Source organism: Rutidosis leptorrhynchoides, chromosome 9, assembly GCF_046630445.1.
Source record: "Rutidosis leptorrhynchoides isolate AG116_Rl617_1_P2 chromosome 9, CSIRO_AGI_Rlap_v1, whole genome shotgun sequence".
NCBI lineage: Eukaryota > Viridiplantae > Streptophyta > Magnoliopsida > Asterales > Asteraceae > Rutidosis > Rutidosis leptorrhynchoides.
The window spans coordinates 200,129,090-200,141,943 of record NC_092341.1 but is presented as its reverse complement, the minus strand read 5'-3'; the positions used below and the strand labels follow the sequence as shown (position 1 = coordinate 200,141,943).

The 12,854-nt window shown below is 37.1% G+C and overlaps 1 protein-coding gene across 3 annotated transcripts; it reads left to right on the top strand.

Moving 5' to 3' along the window:
- Nucleotides 1-2,884: 2,884 nt before the first annotated feature.
- On the top strand, nucleotides 2,885-7,067 carry LOC139866666 (peptide methionine sulfoxide reductase A5-like). Of its 3 annotated transcripts, none has more exons than XM_071854957.1 (4): nucleotides 2,885-3,272; nucleotides 5,531-5,643; nucleotides 5,763-5,907; nucleotides 6,660-7,067. In XM_071854957.1, the coding sequence occupies exons 1-4, from the start codon at nucleotides 2,970-2,972 to the stop codon at nucleotides 6,855-6,857; spliced, it is 759 nt and encodes a 252-aa protein (XP_071711058.1). In that variant the 5' UTR covers nucleotides 2,885-2,969; the 3' UTR covers nucleotides 6,858-7,067. The 3 variants fall into 3 exon arrangements, with proteins under 3 accessions (XP_071711058.1, XP_071711059.1, XP_071711057.1); XM_071854958.1 differs by having other exon boundaries at nucleotides 2,885-3,278; nucleotides 5,531-5,601; XM_071854956.1 differs by having other exon boundaries at nucleotides 2,885-3,278.
- The last annotated feature ends 5,787 nt before the right edge of the window (nucleotides 7,068-12,854 follow it).

Here is a 12,854-nt window from a genome sequence, read left to right as displayed (position 1 = left end):
GCCCGAATCATAAATGTGCACTTGCATTAAATGTGTGCATTGATTGATCATTTGATTTGAAATGTCGGTTATTGCAAATAATTTTTTCGGTTGGTGAAATGTGTTTAGTTGTGTTCTTTGTCAAATTAGCTTTCCAACGATATAAAATGCGAGTCATAAGTGTTTACGGTTTGTGATTTGTGTTCGATCGAAGTTCAGAAAAAGACTTGAACAATTGAAACTGACCAGGTACCAGCACCCGTTATATGCCGCGGCGCGGCAGTCTTGGGTCGCGGCGCGACATATAACGTGGTCAGGTTCTGACCTTCATGTCCAAAATACGAAAAATGTTTGGCATACTATGGACCTCCGATTCACATGAAACTTGTTCTAACATACTCATATATGATTAAAAACCTCAGGAAAATAGTTCGAGACCTGACCCGAACGCGTTGACTTTTTCGTTGACTTTGACCGACCAAAGTTTGACTTTTTGTCAAACTTAGCCAAATGATTATGCAATCTTTCTAACATGATTCTATACTTGTATCTTGCATGAAACTTGACAATTTGATTCACATGCTACATAATCGAGTCGTGACGAGCCATAGGACTAATTGAACACCTTTGACCTACCGTGTTTACCGTTATTGATACGACCTATTTGTTTAGGTCAAGGCTAGCATTGTTCTTTGCACACGTTACTTGTCGAAGTACTTATTTACTCTTTCGCTCAAGGTGAGATCATAGTCCCACTTTTACTCTTTTGAACTTAATTTTGGGATGAGAAAACATAAACAATTCTTTTAACTAAGTGAACACAAGTACATGAAAACAAACATTCTACATACGAGTTCAGAACAAAATCCTCAATTCGATTATCATTAGTTACACTTGCAGGGTGTAAGTGTAGGCGTGAACTTATGTTGTATGGCCATATGGGTTTGACAAACCCTCACTTCGGATGGTTCGCTACCGTCTACGGGTGAAATATATTTTCGAGAAACAGTGTATGTTCTAACACTATTGTGATGGGGTTCTATGGAAGAAAACGTTAAGCCTTGATAATTGGGTGCTCGTGAACATTAACTTTTAGAATGTATTACTATTTATCAATGATGAAAATCTTGTGGTTCGACTTACTTTTACATACTTACTTACTTAAACCTATGATTTCACCAACGTTTTCGTTGACAGATTTCTATGTTTTTCTCAGGTCCTTGAACATTAGGTGATACATGCTTCCGCACATTTCTTTTTGATACTTGCTTTGGATGTCGAGTATACTTGCATAGTTGGAGCGTCTTTTGGCTACTTTAAACTGTGTCGCACGTGTTTCATTTGTACTTTAAACATCGTTATGTACTAGTTATGGAAACTACTTTTGTAAACTTTGAAACATCCACACTTATGAAATGATTGCGACATATTTTCGGTCAAACTTTGTCTTAAAGACTTATGACCATGTCATGGGACCTACGTAGACGGCGCCGTCAAACATGATTTGGTCGGGTCGCTACATTTTTAGTGAGAGGAAATTAGGGTAATTCTGCTATTGGTTGTTTGTTAATAAAAAGATCTATTTCCTTTTTGGCCTAATTGATCCCGTCCTTTTTTGAAAGATTAAGGCTAAACCTTATGATTATGAGGTCATAATCATGATTTGAACATTTTAAAAGTCTAGAGTATAGATGTTAATAACAATGGACGGCTAGTATTAGTGATTTGAATTTTAGATGATCTATTTTTAGTTTTGTTATCTTAATATAAAGAGATGGTTTATAATTAAATCTATAGCTTTTTAATTTTTTTACTAAGTTGTATATTTTTATTACCCACGGGTTACCCGCCGGTCACGGGTATCCGCGGGTCACGGGCATGGGCGAAATATTTTTACCCGCGGGTGGGTAACAGGTCTCAACGAGTTAAAAAACACCCGCGGGCGCCATCCCTAGATGACAATGGGCGAGAAAAAACCCGTAACCCGCGAGTACCCGATTCGTGATGGGCGGGTAAAATCATCAAATCTTACCTGCGGGCACGGGTACGGGTAAAAAATTATACCCGCGAACGGGTCGCGGGCGGGTTGCGGGTACATACTACCCGTCGCGGGTAAAACCCGATCCGCTAATTCATGAGACTTTTTTTTTTTATTTATCCGCGAGTTTATACATACAATTATCAATTTAAAAGAGATTTTATTTGTAATGCAATAATGATTAACAATATAATATTACATATTAGTAAAAAAAAACATGACTTTCGTCATTTTACACATGTTAATTCTATAAATTCTTTATAATTAATAAAATTTCCTAACTTTTCTATAAAAAAACAATTCACGAAGTTGTATATTATTATTACCCGCGGATTTACCCGTGGGTCACGAGTATCTGGGGATCACAGACATGGGCGAAATCTTTTTACCCGCGGAAGGGTAACGGGTTTCAACGAACAAAAAATAACCCGGCGGGCGGGTCGCGGGTATATAGAATTGTGTTCGTTACCCGCGGGCGCCATTCCTACTGCTAAACATGATCTAAAGCCGGCACAACATCTCCCATAACCATTTTAGAATGGGCAAATGGCCCGAAAATGTAACATAAGTTATCCAATTTGACAATAAAAATAACCCCCAATTTGCACAAGCCTGAAAAGGATTGCAATTTAATTTTTGCTCGCAAAAAGGATTGTGTGTTCAGTTTTTTTAAAATTAAGGTAATATCCAATAAACACAAAATCTAAAATCACGAATTACTTTAAATTGAGACTTGAAACAGATTACTAATGCTTCGATTATCATTTTTTGTAAAGCAACCTGATCCAAAACAACATGAAAAACAACGAACTCGACTGATTAAATAATTTGTTAGTAATAACTAACGAACCAATTAGGTGCCAAACAATTAAAACGTATCACAGATCGGCTCAAATTGATCGGAAATAACCTCTGGTGACCATTTGTGTCGTGTGAAACGTAGCTATCACTAATGAAGCTATCTCATTTATATCAGATGCTATCACATTATTTCATTATCATTTTTGTTTTTATATTAGTTATAGTGTTGTCAGCTGATGCAATCAGGTTTCCGAATCCAATATCTCAGCAGGTTACCGGAAATCCTCCTTCAGATGAGGTTTTTCTAAAAACGGTGGTTTTCTCTCTCGGAAGCTTCTGGAGATCTGAATCTGTGTTCGGTTGTTTGGATGGAGTTGTGAGGACAACTGTTGGTTACGCCGGTGGCTCCAAATCCAATCCTGAGTACCGATCCTTGGGTGATCATGCCGAATCCGTACTTGTATCAATTTCCTCCTATTTCATATACCTAATCACTTAATTTCAGTTTTATATATGTTTATGGAGATAGATTGATTATATGATATGGAATGTAGATTGATCATATGAGGTTATGGTTGATTTTTCAAACTTTTAATTTTATTTTATGATGAATGATAGTTTCTCCTAAATGTTATTATTATTGTTAATAACCAAATAATTCTAAATGAGAGTCACTATGTGGTTGATTTTCTTTCATTAGTTGGAATTTTGTTTTGAAAATTTCTATAATCACAAAAAAACCACAATGATGTGGAACTATATTTTAGCAATGGCTCACAAGTCACAACTCATTCTGAGTGAACTTTTAGTGAATTAACTTGATAGAGAATTCAAGCAATATTGGTTCATTTGTTAATAATTGTTTTGACAAACAACGCTCTCTTCTGTGTTTTGAATTCATAAATAGTTGTATGTATGTCATAAATATGAATTTTTTTTTTTTTAAATGTCCATTATTTGATTTTAGAATTTTTTTTATATTTTATAGCTCTATACATGTACACTCACCATTGCTTAATCTAGTTGGTTTAGTTATGGAACATATATATAATCAATGTATTGTAGAAGATGTTTGATTCCGAAGGTATTGTTTATATAGTTTTTGTTATTCAAGAGAAGAAACCAAAATAGTTCAGTTGATCCAAAAATTGAAAAAGGGGTGTTTCATCTGTTTATAATGGTTTTAAGAAACAACGCTCTCTTATTTGTTTTGAATTCATAAATAGCTGTGTGTCATGAAGATGAATTTTTTGTGTATGTCCATTATATAATGTGAGAATTTTTTCCATTTTTATAGCTCTATACATGTACACTGACCATTGCTTGATCTAGTTGGTTTCGGTAAGGAACGCATATTATAATCAATGTATTATAAAAGATGTTTGATTCAAAGGTATTGTTTATGTAGTTTTTTAGTATTCAAGAGAAGAAACCAAAATGGTTCAGTTGATCCAAAAATTGAAAAAGGGGTGTTTCCTTAAGTCATTCGGACAAAAGGAAGGCACTCTTTTTTAATATGTATTATGCTTCATCTTGGTTGCTTTTGTACACGATAAGGGTGGTGATGGACCATGTTACTGATTGCAATACGGTCTGTTAACTCCTGTGCAGTGTTGTAAAAGTCGGCAGACGCGTCGGTCGATGCGTCGTTTTTTTGGGTTCTCCGTACCGTTTTTTCTGAAAATGACTCAAAAGACGGTCAAAGCTAAAAGTTCGGTCAAAGACGGTCAAAGTTGGTCAAAAACGGTCAAAATCATTCAAATTTTTGTCAAGATGTGATATGTTTTAAAATTAGGGTACGTTTTCATTTTTTGGGCCGCTCTTTTCTCTGTGTCCTTACTGATTATGTACTCGGTAACATTAATTAAGTTTGAAGTTTGATTGTATTTAATTTCAAGTTCTTATTTAAGAAATTTATGGTACATAATCAACTATTTTATACATATATAAATATATATTTAAGAAATTATCAATAAAGTCAACATTGGTCAACGACCGATGCTTCCCCGATGCGTCCCCGACTCGGCCGACGTGTCCTTTTTAGGTCTCAACCGATGCGTCCCCGACTCGCGACTTTTACAACCTTGCTCCTGTGTTTGGTAATTAAAATCATCCAGCTATGCTTAATTAGATCAAGACTAAGCAGAAAGTGAGATGACTAATACCAGAAATTTATTAGAGTTTCAGAAGGGCTTTTCTTTTCTTTTAAAAGCAGACACACACATCCATATAACGCATATTCACAAATATTTGCAAATAGTCACACTCCATGACTTGACGACACAACATCAAGGTTATTGAGCTACCTTTTTAAATATGATCTTGTTTGCTTATGTTACTTGAGTAATGTATCATAGGTGATCATATAATAATATAATAATGAATCATAAATTTCCCAAAAATATAAGCAAAAGTGTCTTGGCATCCTGCACATTCACACAATGTCTCGCACAGGCTTGGGTGGGAGCCAATTTTTCTAGTACAGCTAAACTTTTAAAATAATGATGAAATGACTTATCTTATTACTTTCCAAATTGTTCTAATATGCAATAAATAAATGTGTACCTTCTATATATTTGAATCTTAACTTCCAGAAATAATTGCATATATTTGTGACAATTTCAACCTTCATATTATGCGATAACTTCTTAGACAGCTGATTAAAATGTTTTAAGGAAACTTTCATCATGGTCTTCCGTAATTTCTGTGCAGATTGAATATGATCCTCGGCTGATTAATTTCAGGCAACTTTTGGAGGTTTTCTGGTCTAGCCACGACTCTAGGCAAGTATTTGGGCAAGGTCCCGATGTTGGCAACCAGTATAGGTGACATCGTGTTTTAATGCTATTTTTTCTTTTCTTTTTCTACTATTAAAGATTCACTTCTGTTTTCTTCTTTATTAAATAAATTCCAAATGTAGACAGTATCTATTTTTGTCCAACAGGTCCATTATTTTTGTGAATGGAACTGAGGAGTCCAGATTGGCTGCAGCGAGCAAAGAAAGAGAGCAAACTAAGTCAAGGAGTAGCATTGTAACTACCCAACTCCAACAACTCGGAACCTTTTATCCTGCAGAGCCTGAACATCAGGTTCGTTTATTCTGGCCTTATTAGTTGGATTTTTAAGCTCATATGTACAGTTAGTCATCTGTAGTTCAATAAACTAGTATATAATGGCTAATTAAACTGTCTTAAATACCTTCTCTTTTCCATATCTGTATAAAAAAACATATTAAACCTACATAATAATAAGCTTAAAACATTGAGTTGTAGCTCAGCTGGTAGTGGCATGCCTCTCTTAGCAAGAGGTCAGGAGTTCGACTCCTTTGGGCTGCAACATTGCACTCATTGTAATCCCAGACCTGAAGTATCCACCCAGGTCGCCTTTCGCTTAGTGCGGGGGCAGCGGGGAGGGGGTTTTACTGGACATGCCCCTTGGATTGGTCCGGGTTTCCTCTAGGGCAGTAGTTGGTGTTTGGGGGGGGGGGGGGGGGGGGGGGGGGTTTGTTATGCAACTACGGGAGATGAATGCGTGGGGGGTTAAGTTCTCCCTGATCCCAAACTTATGTCCGAAAAAATAATAATAATAAGCTTAAAAGATTTTGCTAAATGGTAAATGAATTTATTAATAGGCATCTTTATTGATTTTTATTTGTGACAGTAAGTCAGAAATTGAATTTATACTAGTTTTCTTAAAGTTGTAATGGGAGTAAATCATTTGAAATAACTGTATGTGTGAAGTGCTCATAGCATGTAGCGACATCTCAAATATATTTATGCATCAGATGTGTATTATTATCATTTACTTTGCAAGTGTTTACACCATGAGTTTCATTGTGCAGAAATTCGAGCTAAAAAGAAACCCATTCCTTGTACAGTTGATTGGCAACATGGTAGAAGAACAACTTGAGAAATCAAGCTTGGCAGCAAAGCTGAACGGGTATGCAGCTGAACTCTGTCCACCAAGAATTCAGAGCCGAATTGATGACAAGATCAATGAAATTATTCGAAAAGGGTGGCCTATTCTAAGAGATGTGTAGGCATCTTTGTATGTAGCCAACGAGAAGAATAGAGTTGCTTGTAATTATCATTTGTCAAGTTTTATGGGTTGGTTTTATTTTTGCGTTCTGAATACTCTTCTATTTCATAGCTCTCTTCACTTTCATTCAATTTTAGTTGAAGAAAACACGGCGAATAAGTTAGTATATGTAATATGTATTTAGGTTTTGGTAAAAAAAAAAAAATTAAAAATTCCCCACAAAAACAGAAATTGAAATTAAAAGGATTCGAAAGTTGGTTTTCATGCACTTACCTCCTCAATTATGGAATTTTTTTGTTTACCATAAACAACCTAATTTGCACACTCCGTTTCTGGCACACTTACCTCCTCAATTATGGATTCAGGCTCTTAACATGGCCGTCCATCTTTTAAATGTTATTCCATCTTCCGCCATCAATAACGACATTACTCACTTTCGCCTCTACAAATACAAACCCACTACGCCTTTTTACGTGACTTCGGTTGTCTTTGCTACCCACACCTTAAAACCACAAATCAACTTGCTCCACGTCCTACCCCTTGTATCTTCTTTTAATATCCTCCAAACCACCGGGGATACCATTGTCTTTGATCAATCCTTAATTAATGATGTTACTTAATTACGGATTGAGTGCAATAAGATTATGATGGAGGATGTAGTGTTTGATGATTATTTTGGGCCCCGATGATCGTCTTTCACTTTAACTACCAAGTGATCAACCACCCCGACCCGGTCTTGATTGTCAATTAGCATAATTCACCTTAACACGATGTGAAAATTCCTTGGGCAAAGTCACAAGTGAAATTCACAAAGGCTTGGGCAAAGGGCAGATAATCAACAACCCCATAAATGAGAGGCCAAGCTCCCTATTTATAGTATTCGAGATATCCGCGGTCTGCGAATCACCTAACCGTCCGCGGAAACTCAGCGGATTAAACCGCAGTCCCTTATTAACGCGGAAACATGACTGCTGTACTTTATTTTCAGCGAATATTGCATAGCTTAGCTTTAGAGTTCGCGTAATTCTGCTTTTGGCCTTTAGCAAATAAAATATACATATACAATGCTATGTGATAACACCTATTTCCTTATGAGGTAAGGCTTAGTATGTCAACAAGATACTAGAAGTAATCTAGCTTTAGGAGGGCGGAGTGTTGCCGATTGATTTTTACCCTCGGAAAATAATCCCTGCAGACCCGGTTCACAAGTGTAGAAACTTGTGGGGTGGCTTAATCAATCTGTCGTCCGTAGAGCGTAAAAGTGCTAGCCGGATGACTTCTAGTGAGAGAAAGTAGAGAGAGAAAGAGAAGTGAAGTCTCAGCTCTCAAAGTTGTCAGAATATCTGAACTGTGTAAAATGACGACCCAAGGGGTCTATTTATAGTGTCAGATCCACCAGATTGCTCAGGGACACGTGTCAAATGATGATACGTTCTGTTATTCGTGATCCGAAATTTACGCTGAAGGTGGCGTTCTCCGACCAGGGCTTACGCGCTAGGCGGCCTTCAAGGCTTACGCATGACGGAGCAGCCTGTACAACGGAGAACGCTGGACGGTTAACTCCACAAAACTGTTGTTTCCAGCCTTCCTGATGCTACTTTTATGCAACCATTATACCTTTTATGTGTGTATACGATATGATACACCATTAAGTCCCCCCAGTTTAATGACTTAAGCATTTGAAGAATGATTAAGTCGTTAAACTTTTGAAAACGCATGCCAAACCAGCCTGTTCATTGCCCACTTGCATCGGGAAAAACATTTTAGGCATTAAATGCAGACGAATTTTACTGACGCTGTTATGATTAATTTTTTACGGCTGAGATCATCCACGCGCCTCCAGCTGTAAAAAGTGTTATTTCGTACCCTTCGTTTAAACTCACCCCTACACGTGTCTTAATCGTGGCCATAAAAATTGCATCGATGAAATGATATAAAAACCGTCATAACCCTGTTACCATCACTTTTTTACTTTTGCCAAGATCTAAAAAGCATATTTCTCCCCCAAATCTTCATCGCCTTCTTCAGTCTTCAACTTTTTAAGGTTTACCGTCTTTCAAGGTCAGTACACTTCATCTTACTGCTATTTTCTTCTTGTTGATATCTTTTACTGTATTATCATGGCTTCTACACGGAGTACTGGCCAAGAGCACGCTAAGCCTTCTTCGTCAAATACCGCTGACATCCCAGAAGTTAGCACGATGGCTTCATCATTGACAAGTGAATATTTAGATGGCTTATAAATTGCCTTCCGCCATCTCAATCAATGCAACCCTGTTCTTCCCACCAATAGACAGACTGCTGACAACCCTCCTGAGGGGAAAATTACTTTATACGCCTTACAAATTACCCACGGCAACCTCCGTGTTCCCCTTACTAACTTTCTTCTTCGCCTTCTTAGATATTATAAGGCCTGTCTTAGTCAGATGCATCCCCACGGCCTTCAAAAAATCATCCTTTTTGAAATGTACTGCAATGTTATTAATATAAAGCCTCGCATTAAAGTTTTTATCTCTTTGTTTAGAATTCGCACAATTAGTGATTGCTGGCTCACTATTGATAGTAAGAAAAATAATCATTTTGTTGGTCCGAATAGAGTTTCAAATTTGAAGGACTGGAAAAGTCCATTTTTCTTTGTTGATGAGACCGTTATTCCAGAAGAGTACTCCGTTGTCCGGGAATGGGGTGCTATTGATGCTGGTATAGGAAAGGGTGTTAAGATTTCTCCCTCAGAGCAGCGGATAGTAAATAGCTTGAAAGAGCTCCGCCTTCCGCCCAGATCATACGAAAGGTATGAGGGAATTCTTGTGCTGTGCAAAGTGAGTCAAGAATGGCCAAGCAATTCTGTGCCAGTACTTCGTGAGAAAAATCAGGGTAGGATGTGATATGATCATCCTATTATATATATATATAGATTTGTGTCTATTGTTTGTCATGTTTACTTATATTGTTGTTTATGTGTAATTTTTGAAGCCAACTCCGTGATGCAGGTTCGCTCTGCTCTTTTATCCGCTGATCTCGATGATGATGTAGAGGTCACTGCTCGTGACAAAACTGCTGAAGAGCTAGAGGCGGAGAGAGTTGCAGCTGAAACTAAAGCTGCTGCTGATGCTGCTGCTGCCGCTGAAAAGGGGAAAGAAATTGCTGTGAGCAGCTCAAACAGTGAATCTGGGTCTGATCATACAGACACTGAGTGGACAGCGGATGATACCACTACCGCCGATCAACAAACATCAGGGTCAGTTGACATCACGGGTGAAACCAACCCCACTCCTCCTCCAACCCAAAAGACAAGAAAGAAGAGCATAGGCTCTAAAAGGGCGAAGAGAACAGAGGAGGGCAAAAAGCAGAAACGCAGGAGAAGTATGTCCATTCTGTGCTTTCTTGAAAATGCACATGTTTTTGCATACAACCGTTATGTTTGTTCATAATGCTAATTTGTTCTTGTTAGTGATTTTAGCAGAGTCGAATGATAGCCAAGGGAAGGCCGCGGAGGGCGGTGAACGGAGGACGGAGGAGAATCTTGAAAGTGAGGGAGAGAAGGGCCTGAAAACGCCTGACCCAAACTTTAATCCATTCGATGAATCTGAATTTCATGAAGATAGGCCGGAAGGCAACTCTGCTTATCATTCTCCTCCTCCTAATATCACTAACCCAGCTATCACATCCTCCAATGTTCAAGAGCCAACTCTTCCTGCTCATGTGAGGGCATTGCAGGCCATCATTGCAAACCCTGCTATTAAGGATAAAGAATTTGCAACTCTTCTTCAGGTATGAATTATAAGACCATCTGCATATATATGCTTGTAATTTATTGATGTGAGTTGCCTGAAATTACTCATAAAATTTTTTCTTGTACAGGGTTGTGTTATCCCTGAGCTGAAACCCCAATTCACCGCTCACCGTTCTGATCAACTCAGGGAATCAACTATGGCAGCTCATGTACTGCTAACCAATCATCTGGACTGTGTGCTGCAACTGCAGAAGCATCAAGAGTCTATTCTTGCTATAGCCCGTAAAGACATAACTGAAGGTGCAAATGCTCGTAAAAGAGCTGCTGATGCTGAGCGTGCCTTAAGTGATGCGTAGAAAATAATAAAGGCTAGAGAAGTTGAGCTAAAAAGTGCTCAAGATGTCGCTGTTGTTCTGCAAGGGGAAAGGGATGCTGAGAAGAAAAGACTTGAAGAGGAGCAGGTGAAAGTGGGTGAGCTGGAGAAGCAGCTGAATGCAGAGAGGGAAAAGTCTGCTGAGCTTCTCCGGAGGGCGGAGAAAGGCGAAGGTAATTTTGCTGAGCTTAAGAAGGGTATACCAGGTCTGATAGCTAAAGTGCTTGGATCCAGTCTTGTAGGGAATCCCTACAATGATTATGTTGATGCTGCCTGCACCCATGCTATTGCTGATGTGACCGGCAAGCTGTTTAAACGCCTTGCTCCCAACCAGACCCCTTCTGCTGCTATTACCAAACTTATGCCTCCTGGTACTCAGGAAAAGGTTGATGAGACTAAAGACAAATTGATAAATTTGAAGATAAACGTTTATGATGAAGTATGCAGCAAAGAAGATTCATCTGCTCAAGATGTGCTTAGCGTGCAGTTTGATTGATTTTTGTAAAAATGTCAAACAATGTTTTGTAATAAATTTCCTTCTGACCTTGACATTATATACATACTGACTTTATTGTGATGACTACGCGTGTTTACATGCTTGTTGCAAATATTTTGATGCTTAATGCTTTAAAACCAATCGATTATGCACCTGAGCATAAAATTTCTATACACAATTGTGCAGTGTATAATTGAGCAAATCATTTTGAAAAGTGTATAAGGTAATTCATATGTAGACGCCTTGTAGTATTAAGTTTTGCTAAATGAATATGATGTCTAAATTCTGTTACAAGCTTTCCGTCATAAAATTAATGAGGAAGAATTATGAAGTGTTTTAGAAGAATGATTACAAATCAATAGACTCTCTGTCTTACGCCTTCCGTCATAAAGTATATGAGGAAGAATTGCTAATTATTTTGCCTTCATACATAAAATATAGAACTTCGTTCTTTAAAGTAAGTTTTTTATAATGTTTGTCATGACTGATGTCAAAGCAGAGGGGTATAAAATACTATTAAATTTTAGCAGAAAACACTATTAAATACGATACAATTTTACACAAGATATTTATTTATTTATAGAATGGATATACTTAAACCTTGCTACAACACTTATAGGCAGTGTACCTAATCGTACAGTAGTGTAGTTTTTAGTAAGTCCGGTTCGTTCCACAGGGAAATCTTTAAACAAAGCTCAACGCTATATTAGTTTACTTTTATAAAAATACAAATATATATATAAGTAATATTATTATTATAAAGGGGGGTTTTTACCGTTTAATGACCGGTTTGTCGATTTTAAGACTTTAGTCGCAGTTAAAACCTAATGTAAAATATAAAATAAATACAAGACTTAAATTAAAGCGTAAAGTAAATAACGATAATGAAATTGCAAATAATAAAAATGCGATAAAATAAAATTGCGATAATTAAAAAGTACGATAATTAAAAGTGCGATTAAATAACAAATAATAAAAGTGCGATAATTAGAAGTGCAATTAAATATAAAATAAAGGAAATTAAATATGAAATAAAAGAATTATGCTTATTTAAACTTCCGTAATCATGATGTTTGACGTGTTGATTTTAATTATATGCCCATGGGTTAATTGTCCTTTGTCCTGGATTATTCAATATGTCCGTCTGGTTTTTGTCCATAACAGTCCATCAGTCATAAATATAAATTGCAAGTGTCCTTGTCAAATTATTATTATACCCGAAGTTAAATATTCCAACTAATTGGGGATTCGAATTGTAACAAGGTTTTAATACTTTGTTTAATGAATACACCAGGTTATCGACTGCGTGTAAACCAAGGTTTTACTACTTTGTTAACAATTACACCAATTACCCTTGAATGTAATTTCACCCCTGTTTTAATTATTCTAGTGGCTA

Bases quoted from the DNA above. Each gene is read 5' to 3' on its own strand.
- LOC139866666 (XM_071854956.1), top strand. From the start codon at position 2,970: ATGAAGCTATCTCATTTATATCAGATGCTATCACATTATTTCATTATC. The intron at 5,644-5,762 runs GTGACATCGTGT...TTTGTCCAACAG, and splicing joins GATGTTGGCAACCAGTATAG to GTCCATTATTTTTGTGAATG. The intron at 5,908-6,659 runs GTTCGTTTATTC...TTCATTGTGCAG, and splicing joins CTGCAGAGCCTGAACATCAG to AAATTCGAGCTAAAAAGAAA.